Source organism: Oreochromis aureus, linkage group 18, assembly GCF_013358895.1.
Source record: "Oreochromis aureus strain Israel breed Guangdong linkage group 18, ZZ_aureus, whole genome shotgun sequence".
In the NCBI taxonomy this organism is placed as follows: Eukaryota; Metazoa; Chordata; class Actinopteri; order Cichliformes; family Cichlidae; genus Oreochromis; species Oreochromis aureus.
In genome coordinates, this window is record NC_052959.1 from 36236003 (window position 1) to 36250931 (window position 14929).

The window sequence follows — 14929 nt, forward strand, 5'->3', positions numbered from 1 at the left end:
CTGGCTAACGCCTGTCCCCTGGCTCACGCCTGTCCCCTGGTTCACGCCTGTCCCCTGGCTAACGCCTGTCCCCTGGCTCACGCCTGTCCCCTGGCTCACGCCTGTCCCCTGGCTCACGCCTGTCCCCTGGCTCTCGCCTGTCCCCTGGCTAACGCCTGTCCCCTGGCTCACGCCTGTCCCCTGGCTCTCGCCTGTCCCCTGGCTCACGCCTGTCCCCTGGCTCTCGCCTGTCCCCTGGCTCACGCCTGTCCCCTGGCTCTCGCCTGTCCCCTGGCTCACGCCTGTCCCCTGGCTCTCGCCTGTCCCCTGGCTCACGCCTGTCCCTGGCTCTCGCCTGTCCCCTGGTTCACGCCTGTCCCTGGCTCGCCTGTCCCCTGGCTCACGCCTGTCCCCTGGCTCTCGCCTGTCCCCTGGCTCACGCCTGTCCCCTGGCTCTCGCCTGTCCCCTGGCTCACACAGACTCAGCCCTCGTACATAAAGTGCTTTACAAAGCCCAACATCACGGCTAACAGCTGGTTTTCTGGTTTTTAGCCAAACAGCCACTTCCTGCAGCAGACAGTAAAGTGGACGGTTTATCCTGGTTTATAACATGAACTCATCGCTGCAGCACTACAGTGATCCCCTCACACTCATGTTTAGTTTCACTGTCCTTATTTTCCTCTGAGGTGTCAATCCTGTCACTAGTTAGCTAACATAAACTAATGTGAGTCTGTTAGCCTCAACCAACTAATCACATGACGTCGTTCGCCGCGCTGACAGCACATGGCGCTGAACATGTTTTTAAACACAGAGTTCCACCTGTTCAGAGCACGGTCAGTGTTTACGTGGAATAACGTGTGCTGTACAAATACATCCTTGTCTCCTTTTGTCCTTCACGTCGCCTCTTCTTCTTCTTCTCTTGAAGCTCAGACCACATCACTTGTTCCACCACTTTTCGATCTCTATTTTACTTCCTGTGGTGCCTTCTGACCTCCTGTCCAGCAGTTTGGTGACGTGAGGAGCTTTTATTAGACCTGTTTTATGCTTGGTTCTAAGGAGAACATCAGAGCATCCTCCTGAGGCCGCATTTGTAGAGCGATTACGTCACCGCGACGCGCTGAAGGCTACTCAGGTTAAGCATGATATGTAAGTCACCTTGATAACCTAACAATGTTACAAACAGAAAGCTGATTAAACAGAAGTGTGAGATGGTTGAGAATTTACACCAGGTCCTGTTATATTTTAGATTTCCTTCACCGCCGTCTCCACCGAGACAGCGGTGAAGGAAAGCTGAAGGCTAGACCGTCCGATTTCAAAGCTGTTTACTTCCGGCCTACGCGACCTTCTGAGGACGCGGCCCACGTAGACCACAAAGGACGGGTCCTCAGGAGGATGCAGCCCATGAATTTGGACACCCGTATAGACAGCTCACACTGTGGGAGGTCAAAGGTCTAGGGATGGGTATCGAAACCCGGTTCTTGTTGAGAACCGGTTCCCACTGTTTCAATTCCTTGGAATTGTTTGCCATTTTTGCAAACGATTCCCTTATCGATTCAGTCACCCGAATAGCGTCACCACGTTGTGGAGCGTCATTTACCTGGCAGGAAACATGACGCCTAAGCGGCTCAAACGCTCAAAAGTTTGGTTATAAACGGATGACAACAGGGCAACTTGCAATACTTGCAAAGTAGATATTTCATTTAAAGGAGGAAACACTACGAATATGCAAAAGCATTTGCTCACAGAACACGCGATGAGCTTAAATGAATGTCGTGTTTTTAATTCCGCTCCGGACTCGTGAATCTCAACCCAGCAGCAGCGGTAACGTTTGCACGTCCTCTCCCGTTAATGCGGCAGGTAAATAATCAGCTAACAGTGCATATTATGTAGCGCGATCTGCCTTATTACAAAACCTGTCATTACTGTGCATTTAGGCGACCATGATGAGACAGACAGAGTCTGGCTGACAGTTCTCGCTGCAGTCTACCGGTAGCGTCTCCTTTCAGGCCAGGATAGACGAATGTCACCGAGCAGTGACTAAGTTTGTGGTCAAAGCTATCAATACCCATCCCTACAAAGGTCACAGGTGAAATTCATGCTTCTGTGCTACTCAGTCAGACACACACACACACAGAGGCCTTTAAGACTATAATATTTGTGTGTGTGTTAATCTGTTGTTTTTGCAGCAGCAGCTGATTCTTGTTTACCGTCATCAGTGAGCTTTTATTCTGACATGTTCTGTAAACAGAAACAGGAAGTTCACCTGCGTCACACTGCGTGGGAACCTGTGCACACACACACACACATACTTGTTTTTATATCTTAGTGAGGACATCTCATTGACATAATGTGCTACCTGTCACCCTGACACTAAAACCACATTTGGAGACTCAAACACGTCTTCAGACTCGTGGAGACGGGCTGTTGGTCCCCTGAGCGCTCACCGAGGATGTGTTTGTGGAACATCCTTATGAATAATGTTCACACTGTCAAAGGTCAAAGGTCACAGGTGACATTCATGTTTCTGTGCTAATCAGTCAGACACACACACACGCACTCACACACACATGTGCGTATTCATGTCCTTGTGGGGACAGTTGACATAACCCTAACCATGGCCCAACTGTGGCCCTGACACTAAAACCACATTCTGAGTGTGAAAAAGACCTTCAGCCCTGTGAGGACCTGGATTTTGGTCCCCACCAGTAAAGTTCAAAGAAAAGCACGTGACAAGTTTACAGCTTCATAAATATTTATGTCTCCTGCTGACAGGTGAGTTCACAGGTGAGCTGCAGCTTCAGCACTGATGGGGGGAGGGGTGGGCGTGTTCAGGGTCTGGACCTTCGTCCTGGTTCTGATTGGTTCTGGAGCAGATTTCAGTCCCGGCTGGTATTTGGTGTTTCTCAGCGGGGCAGCAGAACACAGAGCGGGTCCTCAGAGCTACCAATGAGAGGGCAAACACCACAGAAGAAGAGGTGGAGTCGAAGGAGGAGGAGCGGTTCTGATGAGTCTGGGTCACTGAGCGGTTGCAGCTGCCTCTTCTTCCTCCTTCGTCTCCTGGCTCCTCCTCTCCTTTACCTCCTTCAGTCCCTCCTGGATCCTGTCCACAGCCTCTTGGTCTCCGGCCTGCCGGGCCAGACCCAGAGCCTCCTGGTAAAACCGCACCGAGTCATCCAGCCGGCCTGAGGGACAGAACCAGACGGCGTGAGACTGACGAAGTAAGACCCGCCCCCCGATCTGTTCCTCACTCACCTGTGTGCAGCAGGATACCCGCCATGTTTCCCAGCAGCACATGGAGGTCCGGGTGTCCAGCTGAGCGGCTCAGTTCCACCGCCCGCCAGACCAGTGCCAGGGCATCGTCATGGTGACCCTGCAGATCCAAGATGGTGGCCAGGTCGCTCATCAGCACAAGGGTCTGACAGAGACACAAAGAAGAGTTTAGATACCGACAGATAAGTCTACCTGTGGGCGTGATTACCTGTGGGCGTGATTACCTGTGGGTGTGTCTCTCCCTGCTCCTGGCGGCAGATGTTCAGGGCGTCCCGGTAATCCTGTCCAGCCTGTTTCAGGTGCAGCATGGACGCTTGGTACCGAGCCCGTGAGTCCAAACACAGCCCGAGCAGGAGGCGGGTCTCCTTCCTAAGAGCCTCCTGCTCCTCTGAGGGCGACACGCGGGTGAGTCACGTGACTTCATGATCACATTTAAACTCAGCAGCAGGCATCAGCAGAGTGCCTTCGAGTCCCAGCAGAGGGACTAACGAGGCCACCAAACTCTGCAGGATCTGCTGATTCCTCCTTCAGCTCATCTGTAGCCAGCTGTTTAGCTCCTCCCTCCTTATTTTGATTTTATTCAAAGGCAAAGGGGTTCATGTGACCCGCTCTAACTCCGCCCCCCCGTGCCACTCACCTGTGGGCTCCTCTCCCAGGAGCTCTTTGTGCTTCTCCAGTTTCACCTCCAGAGACTCCATACAGAACCTGAAACCGTGCTCTGCAAGCTCCGCCCTCAAACAAGAAAGCACACAGACAGTCAGAGAGCTGTGACCTCAGCTTCCTGTCAGCTGACCAGCTGAATCTGCTCTCACTTGTTCTGCTCGGCGTAGATGGTGGCCAGCTTCAGCGACATCTCAATGACGGCATTGTCGTCCTGGAAACAGAGGGCGTTTATCAATATGCGTACTTGTGCGTACTTGCGTTCTCGTGTACTCGTGATACGTCATCAGTCGGAGACCAAGTACTGTTCAATTGCACGCATCAAACCGAGAACGCGAAAAAGTCCCGGATGTGTTCTCGATCCGCCCGTTTTATCGAGCATGCATCGGTGTGGACTTGGTACAGCTAAATATCCCAGAATGCATTTCGTCCAAAACTCAACAGCGGACTCCGGCACATCGTTTTCAACACCCCCCGCTCGCCGGACTTCTCACTACTCAGGTTAAACGTCTTGATGCATTCTCAATCATCCAGGAAAGTAAATCTCAAAAGTTGAATCTGTTCATCTGGACGTAGCGTTTTGTTCCTTCAGTGGGCTGGTTTCAGTCATTATGCAAATGTACTGTTTATAAGGTTTGGGGAAACCTGCAGTCAGCTGAGACTGAAGAAGTCACTTGGATGAGTGACTTAAACGTTTCTCCCACAAAACGCTACGTCCAGATGAACAGATTCAACTTTTGAGATACTCAGGTTAAAGAAACTCCAGCAGCTGTCTATAGTATTGAGTGTCCACTAGAATAGAAATAAAAGCGTTCTAACATCTCACCTGCTTGTTTTATTAAGGTATGTACACGTATGTACATGTACACTATTTTTATTAATAGAGGTTTCACTACTGAGGTTAAAAATGATATATAAGTCACTTAGATCACTTCTAAATGTTAATGTTTGGTTTATTTCAGTGTTTTATTTGTTCCTGAGTAGGGCTGCCACGATTAGTCGACTATCAAAATCGTCGACGACTGATTTAATAGTCGACGCATCGTTTGAAGCTTTGTAAGATCACAAAAGACGCAGGAATAAGTAGTAGGATTTAAGAGTGTAATAACGGACTGAAACAGAAGATGGCAGCACTGCATGTACAAGGATGCCAGCTGCCGTTACACTCAAGAAGAAGAAGCAGCAGTGTCCCAGAATTCATAGCGCGGCCCTGCTCAGTTTTCAACAATGGCGGCAGCTAGTTAGTTTTAATATTACTCTTATTAATCTTTCTGGGTCACAAAATAAACGTTTAACATATTTTCAGGCGAGAATGTAGCTGTGTAAACCTCAAATATTTGCTCAGTTTATCAAGACACTGCATATTTTCAAAAGCGCTCCGACGTTTTCAGAGACGTCTGTTACCCACTAGCTCGATAGCTAGCCGGGGCAAGGCTCACTAGAGCCCGTGAGAACACCGGACTCCCGGCAAATCGTTTTCAAACCCACCACCGTCTTTCGCTACTCAGGTTAAACATATATAAGTCAGTTAGATAACTTAAAAAATGTTATTGTTTGGCCTTTTTTTGAGTATTTTATTTGTTCCTGAGTAAATCGGTTTGGCTGAGATTAAAGTTTTAGTTTATACACGACTGAATAAACGTCAAGCAGACAGCTGATTATCAGAAGTGTGAGATGTTCGAGAATATACTCCGGTGTCCCGTTATATTTTAGATAGCAAGGAGTTTATTAAACTTCACCGAAACAATCTGTAAATCTCATTAAATTTAATAAACTATCATCTTGTCTTTATTTTTAGTTAGCACATACCCTAAACACTTAAAACTGTAAGCTAATGTTATATAAGAGCAGATGCTGCTGGTGCAATAAGCTGTACGTTTTACGTCCAATGGATGCATGATCCGATTAGTCGACTAATCGCAAAAATAATCAGTGACTAGTCGACTATCAAAATAATCGTTTGTGGCAGCCCTATTCCTGAGTAAACCGGTTTGGCTGTGATTAAAGTTAAGCTTCATAACATGTTACTCACAGTTAAATTAGGAGGGGACGGCAGTAAAAACTCCGGACCTGTGACATCATCACGTACGCAGGTGTTCCAATTGTACATATCGCGAGTACGTACTCGCGTTCTCGGTGAGTACGTACTCGCATACTTGGGAATTGAGAAACGGCCAGACAGAAGGTCAGGTGGGTTCACCCGCTGAATTCCAGGTGAAACGAACAAGCACTGACCTGCGGAGTTCCTCCCGCCAGCATGAAGCTCATCGCTGCTTTGAAGAGTTTCTCAGCCTGCGAGAAACAGGAGCACAAAGGATGACATTACAGAGAACCAGCCAATAGCAGACAGACCCTTCGGCTCTGAAAAAATGTTTCATATTAACGAGGTCGCCGAGAACGAACGTCGAAAGCGAGCGGAGGAGAAACCGGTCTCCGCTGGGTGTGAACACTGAGCTCGTCAGAGCTATCCGGGCTTTAAGTGACGACGTATGAACAAACAACTCTGTGTTTATTAAGGCTGCTATGTTTTTAAATGCTTTGTATCTTGTTCTATTTAATCTGAACAAGCCCCTAAAAACAGTCAGTGATCACTGTCGTCCTGTTTTTATTACCACTGTTCATTTTAAAGCTCAGTTTTTAAACCCTTCCGATGTAACTACAGCCCAGCCCATGCAGCAGTATATTAATGACTAACCTCGTATTGTGGATGGATTATCTCAGTTGTTCTCCTGACTGAAGTTTGGTCCGTTTACAGCATCCTGCCATGCGATTGCATTTGTCCCTAACCATCGGGAACCCTCACGTTAACTTTTATCGAGTGGGAAAAAGTTAGCGTTCATCCTCCAGCTTCACTGTGTTTATGCTATGCTAACATAGCTGTGTCGCTAGCGATCACGTAGCACATCATTAAATAGCAGCTAGCCCAACTTCAGTAACCCTACAAACGTCACTGCTGTTTAGTTTCCTGTCTTCATTTATGTTGGAAGTGATAGCAGAGCTGTACGTTTGAATGTTTCAGAAATCTCTCAGTCAGAACATGCTATATCATGTTTAGGTGGAAACTTCTAATGACGTCAGGATAACGCTCACACAGGGGGACGCTTTCTCCAGGTAAACTTCCTGTTTCTGTGAATGGAGCAGTGTTGCCAACTCTATGGGCTCAAAATGTGGTCATAAATATTTTGTACTTGTAACTCAGTTTTGTACTTGTAAATCAGGATTTGTATGTGTAAAAAGAATTTGTGCATGCGTAAAAAAAGATTTGTATGTGTAAAAAAGATTTGTGCGTATGTAAAAGATTTGTATGTGTAAAAAGATTTGTATGTGTAAAAAGATTTGTATGTGTAAAAAGATTTGTGTGTGTGTGTAAAAAAGATTTGTATGTGTAAAAAGAATTTGTGCGTGCGTAAAGAGATTGTATGTGTAAAAGAATTTGTGCGTGCGTAAAAAAAGATTTGTATGTGTAAAAAAGATTTGTGTGTGGACTTAGCCAAAAACCCCCCTGCAAGTTACAAGTACGAATTTTGACCCTATTTTTCTTCCTGTCATCTGATTGGTCAATGTCATGTCAATCACAAATGTAACAATCCAATCAGAGAACAGATGGGTTTGGCTGTCGGAGGGGCACTTTTTTGAACTGCAGGCCCTTGAAGGGTAATACAGTTTGAAGCTGGAGGATCTCTATATAAATATCCGATAGCAGCTAGGTCCCTTACTTTCAGCAGCTGTTGAAAGGATAAAGTTGTGGTATGTCAGTGGTTAGAAATACCATTATTACTTTAGGATTAGTTTAACACAAAGTAGACCATTGCTGTGAGTCACAGTGCGCAGCATAAAGGTCCTTTCACATCGGACGCAGGATGTGCTGCTAATGCTAACTGCTAACTAAAAGCAAAAGATCCAGAATTTGTTGCGCTGGCTGCTGAGCTCTGTGGGTTTTTGCAGCAGCTCTACCTGTACTAGATGCACCTGCTCCTTGTCGTTTCTATCTCTGACTTTATGTCCTCTACAAGAGTTTCTGGTTTTTTTTGCTAGTTCTTCAAATGTTCAATAAAACATGTATGCTAATTCATAACGAAGAAAGCTTTGTAATGAAGACTGTCATTTCCAAAACACTGCCCCCCGCGGTCCGCAGCGCTGTTGAAAAGGCTGTGGAAGTCCCTGTATTAAGCACATAGACCTGTGACACAAAATCACCAAACTCGGACGACCACAGACTGTTTTCCTTCGTGGTGATGAAGGAAAACGCTGGGTTGGCATGTAAAAGGGCATTTATTCCCTTCAAGGACCTGCAGTTCAAAAAAGTGCCCCTCCGACAGCCAAACCCATCTGTTCTCTGATTGGATTGTTACATTTGTGATTGACATGACATTGACCAATCAGATGACAGGAAGAAAAATAGGGTCAAAATTGTACTTGTAACTTGCAGGGGGTTTTTGGCTAAGTCCACACACAAATCTTTTTTACACATACAAATCTTTTTACGCACGCACACAATTTCTTTTTACACATACAAATCTTTTTACACACACACAAATCTTTTTTTACATACAAATCTTTTTACATACGCACAAATTCTTTTTACACATACAAATCCTGATTTACAAGTACAAAACTGATTTACAAGTACAAAATATTTATGACCACATTTTGAGCCCATACAACTCCTCAGTAAGGAAAATCGCTATTGGCTGTCCTAAAAGTCGCTAGAAGTCGCTAAATGACGTCATCACCTAATTTGCATAATTGGTCATGCTAATATAATTGTAACCTATGTTGTTGGAGAGAGAAATAACATCGTGGAAGAGACATAAAGTGAGTAAAAAACGTCCTAAATGCATTTAGAGTTTATTTAGAACTACAAATTAAATTTTTTTTAGCAATTATTGGTTTTTTTAATGTCACAATTCCAACCCTGCTCCTTTACCCGGGCTTGGACCGGCAAAAGTGATCCGAAATAGGCACTGTGGTGGAGTTACTTTGTGTGTGTGTGTTTATAAGTAGTTTTAAACCTTGTGATCCACAAAACAGCATAAGAGTAAAAGAGTAAAAGAAGAACTGACTGTGTTACAGCACCCGCTGCTTGTTGAGAGTAAAAGCGATACGCGCTTTCACGTCTTTTTTTAGCGACTTTTTTAAGAAAAAAAGTCGCTAGGGGGTCTGAAAACTCGCTAAATATAGCGACAAAGTCGCTAAGTTGGCAACACTGGAATGGAGGACAACAACTTCACTTCCTGTTTGATGGCAGGTCCACTGGAGCATGGCCTACCTGCTGAAGGTCACTGTGGACCCCTCCTACTGCTCAAACAGCACAAACAAAGATGGACGACAGGTCTGCTCCAGTCGCACATCTGTATCACCTGGCGTGATCCGCGGGTCCGGCGTCTGACCCAGATGGCGTCTCTGGCACCATCACTGAGCCATCGGTGCTAAACGCTGCCCTGATCATCTCCACGCAACTGCCCGACAACGACTGTCCCATTCTAAGCACGCGCTGTAACACCGACCGGCCTGAGTCCACCTCACAGAAGCCCAGCATATCCTCTAAAGCACACGCTCACGTCAGAGGCCCCGCCTCCAACATGTGACACAAAGAAGTGCAAAAACAAACGCTCGCATCATGACTGTTTACAAACTGAACATTTGTTCTGATTGTTTTTGATCATAATAAACATTTGCTGTGACAGTCGATCAGTGTTTGTGTGCTCTGTGATCAGTCCCAGCCTCCACCAGCAGGTGTCACCGTTTCCTCTCTGTGATGGAGCAGATACTCACGCTGTCCAGCTGACCCTGCACGTAGGCCAGGTTCGCCATCTGAGGAGACAGGTGAGTGATAAACAGGCAAACAGCTGAGTGTGTGTGAGAGTTTCAAGGAGGTCAGAGGTCAGAGGTTACCAGGCTGTAGGTGTAGATGATGGCCTGGTTGTTGTGCGTCTGATGAGCGAGAACAACGGCCTGATGGAGGAACCCCGAGGCGGCCTGCAGCTGACCCCGATGCACGCTGAGCTGACACACACACACAGAGTTGTCAGTACAGCTGCTGTTACAGAAGATGACCCACTGACCCCACTGACCGTGCTTACACACAGGTGTGACTCTGTGACGGTGGGTTTAAGGCTCCGTCCACATGTACATGAGTATTTTTGAATGCAGAGGTTTTTCCTTTTTTGTTTTTTTTAAAATCCCGTCCACATGTAAACGCTAAAAACAAAATGTTGGCTAATCAGAAGTCTGGAAGCCTGGGAGGGAAAGAGTAAACAGGGTTTTGTGACCTCACAGAACTTTAAGTACGTTAAGTTTGTGTTTTTCTAGTGACAAATAATTTTATGTTACTTTTCAAGTGCCTGCATCATTTCACATGTTAATAACCAAAGACAGTGTTTTGGTTGGTGTAGTCTCACAGCTTAGGAATGAACAAAATGCACACAGCACACATACATTTAATTTTATAATATAAAATATAAATATATTTGTTCAAAACCGACGTCAGGATTCGGGTTGTGAGAGCGTCTGTGTAGAATTAGGAAGCTATGGTCCACTCGGCCAGAGGAGGAACAATCAGTTCCTGGGTCCGGTAACCGCCTGTCGCCTGTCACACACCTGTCACAGGGTTCTAGAGTGCAACCAAATTGCCCCTATCGTGGACTAAACCAATCAGAGATAGTCATGGGTGGGACCTCTCTGATTGGCCGTGGTCCAGTTGAAAGTGCAGTTGGAAGAGAGAGGTGAGTAGCTTGAATCAAGCGATATCGATTCATTAAATCCTGAATTGATTTTTAAATATAACTGTGTTTTGCCAGAAACGCCAGATTCTCAGATTAAAGCTCACAAAACTATTTCAACAACCACCAAACAGTAAATGAGAGCAGGTACACGGATTCCACACAAAGACGTAAACACAGAGCGACCCGACGCATCAGAATCAGCTTTGTCTTTCTCGGCTTTCTCACCCCACGGCCCGAACACGGACACGCTGTCGGAGCTCAGCGATTCTGGTGCGTCGGGTCCGCGCTGTGTTTAACACTTAACTTGTGTTAAGTTAAGGTCTGATCCGTCTGAAATTCATAGCCAGCTCTGACACGGTGCCATCAACCTCTGAACGCTGAAAAAACAGCAGTGTATCCAGAAAACACATTATATGCTGCAATAAATGCACTGCCCAAGTGTCCCCTCTCCCCACTGCCTTTCAGCAGCAGGCAGCAGCAAACAGGTCGTCAGAGGAGCCAAGATGATGATTAAGTTTAACATTTTCTATAGTATTGCCAAAGAGTGCCAACGCACTTTAACTACAAGATTGTTAGTTAATAATTTAGAAATGAATATTGTCTGTATGGACAGCAATTTCCCCCCCAAAAAAGTGCACATGTAAAACTGTGGTGTTAAGTGAGGCGGTTGAAAAATTTGAGTGCGCCTAACTTTTGTGCTTTAAAAAAAAGTTAGGCACACCGGTGCAACCGTGGCAAAAAGTTAGTCTAGAGCCCTGTGTCACACACCTGTCCCCGGACTCACACCTGACTCACACCTGTCCCCGGACTCACACAGACTCAGCCTTTGTTCATAAAGTGCTTTACAAAGCCCAACATCACGGCTAACAGCTGGTTTTTACCAAAACAGCCACTTCCTGCTGCAGACAGTAAAGTGGACGCTTTATCCTGGTTTATAACATGAACTCATCGCTGCAGCACTACAGTCAGATGACCACAACCAACCAATCACATGAAGTCACACTCCACGCTGACAGCAGATGGTGCTGTCAAGTAACTTTGTTACTTAAACCCAGCGTCACAGACAGAGTTCCACCTGTGTGAGAGCACGGTCAGTGTTTCATGTCCTCTTTAAGCACCACTGGTCAGGACACACTATTCTTTAATATACAGCATCACCACACACACACACACACACACACACACACAGTAGCACTGCTGTGTGTGTGTGTGGTACCTTGGCTTTCTTTAGCAGCAGGATCATCTCGTCCTCCTTCCTCTGAGCTTCATCACGTTTGTCTTCTTCACTGCTGCCAAACAGAGAGAAGGCTGCACACACACACAGAGGCGATGATGTAAAATCAGCAGATTTTTGACTGGAGTTTGGTTCAGTGACTCAGCAGCCGTGTTAACACGCTCCTGATCCTAAGCTTTTACTTTGAAAGGTGTGCTGGAGAGCCCTGACTGCAGCTCAGTGTGAGGTCACAGAGGTCACAGGAACCTGCAGGTTATGAAAGCTGATGAAGAACAATGTTTGTAACCAACCGTACCGAGCGCTGCCCACAGCACCCCTCCTCCTCCTCCGCTCACGGTTACCCAGCATGCCGAGCAGCGTGAGCCCTCCACAGGATGTGATGTCACAGCGGTGTTCTGACATCTGACAGTGTTAATGCTCAGACTGCAGAAGCAAAAGAGAGTAAAAACTTCAAACTTTTAGTTCACATACACATGATATGGTTGCCACGGTTACTGTCATATTACCACGTGGTTACACCTGGTTGACAAGTTCTGGTCATGTGTTTCTGTGTGTGTGTGTGTGTGTGTGTGTGTGTGTGTGTGTGGCCTCCTCTCTGTGTGGAACAGAGCAGGTGCAGATGTTATTCCAGCTGTTCTGCTGCTGATGTTTGTTGTTGTCAGAAATTCAAACCAGCAACCTTCCTCTGCCCATCAGCACTGAACGCTGCCTGCAGTGATGGGGACCCGAGAAGCTGTAAAAACTGCGGATTTTTGAATGGACTCTGGTGTGAGGACGCGGGAGGCTCAAATCGTGTGAAATGTGACCGGAGCCTGGTGCGTAGGTTTCAGTCGCTCACCTGTGTGCAGCTCGCGGGTGATGCAGGCTCCGCCCGAACCCCCCGAGCCTGCTCAGAGTCTGCCTGAGGACAGCACGGAGAACACCGGAGGCCGCCATCTTTACTGTTTACATAACGAGCGGAAGACACGACGCCAGACTCTGCGCCTTCAAAATAAAAGCAAAGAATCTCTCCAGTGTGGAATAACTGAAAAAATCGATCAGCAAATATCTCCACAAATATCTCAATTTCTTATTGAGATGTTATTAATCAAATACAGAGAATTTTACTCCATTCGTCATTGATTCTGATTTATTTTGAAAGGATAATTTCGAACACAGCCAAGTTATGATCGGTCGTGTCTTTATTGTAACCTTACACTCGTTGGGCGTTTATCAATATGCGTACTTGTGCGTACTTGCGTTCTCGTGTACTCGTGATACGTCATCAGTCGGAGACCAAGTACTGTTCCAATTCGAAGTACGCATCACGCCGAGAACGAAAAAAAAGTCCCGGATGTGTTCTCGATCCGCCCGTTTTATCGAGCATGCATCGGTGTGGACTTGGTACAGCTAAATATCCCAGAATGCATTTCGTCCAAAACTCAACAGCGGACTCCCGGCACATCGTTTTCAACACCCCCGCTCGCGGACTTCTCACTACTCAGGTTAAACGTCTTGATGCATTCTCAATCATCCAGGAAAGTAAATCTCAAAAGTTGAATCTGTTCATCTGGACGTAGCGTTTTGTTCCTTCAGTGGGCTGGTTTCAGTCATTATGCAAATGTACTGTTTATAAGGTTTGGGAAACCTGCAGTCAGCTGAGACTGAAGAAGTCACTTGGATGAGTGACGAAACGTTTCTCCCACAAAACGCTACGTCCAGATGAACAGATTCAACTTTTTGGAGATACTCAGGTTAAAGAAACTCCAGCAGCTGTCTATAGTATTGAGTGTCCACTAGAATAGAAATAAAAGCGTTCTAACATCTCACCTGCTTGTTTTTATTAAGGTATGTACACGTATGTACATGTACACTATTTTTATTAATAGAGGTTTCACTACTGAGGTTAAAAATGATATATAAGTCACTTAGATCACTTCTAAATGTTAATGTTTGGTTTATTTCAGTGTTTTATTTGTTCCTGAGTAAACCGGTTTGGCTGTGATTAAAGTTAAGCTTCATCACATGTTACTCACAGTTAAATTAGGAGGGGACGGCAGTAAAAACTCCGGCCCTGTGACATCATCACGTACGCTGGTGTTCCGACTGTACAAATCACGAGTCCGTGCTCGCGTACTTGAGAATTGAGAAGCGGCCCACGAGTCCGTGCTCGCGTTCTCGGCGGGTACGTACTCCCGTGCGTTCTCGGCGGGTACGTACTCACCGAGAACGCGAGTACGTACTCGCGTACTTGGGCATTGATAAACGGCCACTGACCACTACAGGAAGTACACGTGCTCATCGATCAGAAATCCGACCAGCCCATCACAGGACAGCAGCTTCAGAGTCTGAAAGCAGGGGTCCATCCTGCAGTGTGATGGGGGCGGGGCACAGCTTACTTGAGTGTTGCTGCAAACCTCGTCCGTGCCTTTATGACGTCAGCGTACCATCTTTTGACGTCACAAAGCTCCGATGAGCTCAGACTGGTTTATTAAACATGACGCTGAGTTCATTGCACCGCAGCCACAGATCTCAGTCCCGCAGAGCCCTGTGATGATGTCATGATAATGTCAAATGAACCAAAATCTGAATCCTGAAGAACGAAAACAACTCCGAAGCCAATCGGGCTCCAGCCTCCAGGCTGCTAGAGTGTCCTTTAATACACTCTCAGCCACTTTATTACGAGTTTTACAAACAGAGTTTTCAAAGTAAAAGAACAAATTCGACACACGTTTATCAAAGCTGAGACCGGAAAACCTTCAGAATCGAGCGTCTGGGTTCAAACGGCGAATCTGTGTGTGGGGTTCAAAGCTCAACACTGGGGCTGTGTCCGAATTCAGGGGAAGGATGCTTAAAATGCCATATTTGGATGCAATGACGTCACAGCGACACGACGAGGACTGTCCGAATTCAAAGAGCACTCAAAATGTGGCGACAAATGCGTCCTATTTTTCTGTGAATTTGAGGCGTAGCTGTGTCCGAATTCAGAGGAAGGATGCTTCGATGCCATATTTGGAGGCAATGACGTCACGGCAACGCGACGAAGGGTGTCCGAATTCAAAGGCTGTGTCCCAATTCAGGG

General features: G+C 46.4%; 1 protein-coding gene across 1 annotated transcript; it reads right to left on the reverse strand.

Moving 5' to 3' along the window:
* Positions 1-2713: 2713 nt before the first annotated feature.
* On the reverse strand, positions 2714-12853 carry ttc19 (tetratricopeptide repeat domain 19). The gene is made up of 11 exons (XM_031741090.2): positions 12707-12853; positions 12164-12291; positions 11851-11942; positions 9805-9915; positions 9685-9723; positions 6145-6201; positions 4062-4123; positions 3887-3981; positions 3474-3637; positions 3232-3394; positions 2714-3161 (listed from the first exon to the last, which is right to left on the reverse strand). Exons 1-11 carry the CDS (start codon positions 12802-12804, stop codon positions 2995-2997), a joined length of 1176 nt encoding a protein of 391 aa, XP_031596950.1. The 5' UTR covers positions 12805-12853; the 3' UTR covers positions 2714-2994.
* Positions 12854-14929: the final 2076 nt, after the last annotated feature.

What these genes read in the sequence shown, in the direction of transcription:
- ttc19 (XM_031741090.2), bottom strand. Translation starts at nt 12,804, where the DNA reads ATGGCGGCCTCCGGTGTTCTCCGTGCTGTCCTCAGGCAGACTCTGAGC. An exon ending in TGGCGGGAGGAACTCCGCAG is followed by an intron (nt 4,124 to 6,144) that starts GTCAGTGCTTGT and finishes CTCTGTTTCCAG; the next exon opens with GACGACAATGCCGTCATTGA. An exon ending in ATCTACGCCGAGCAGAACAA is followed by an intron (nt 3,982 to 4,061) that starts GTGAGAGCAGAT and finishes TTCTTGTTTGAG; the next exon opens with GGCGGAGCTTGCAGAGCACG.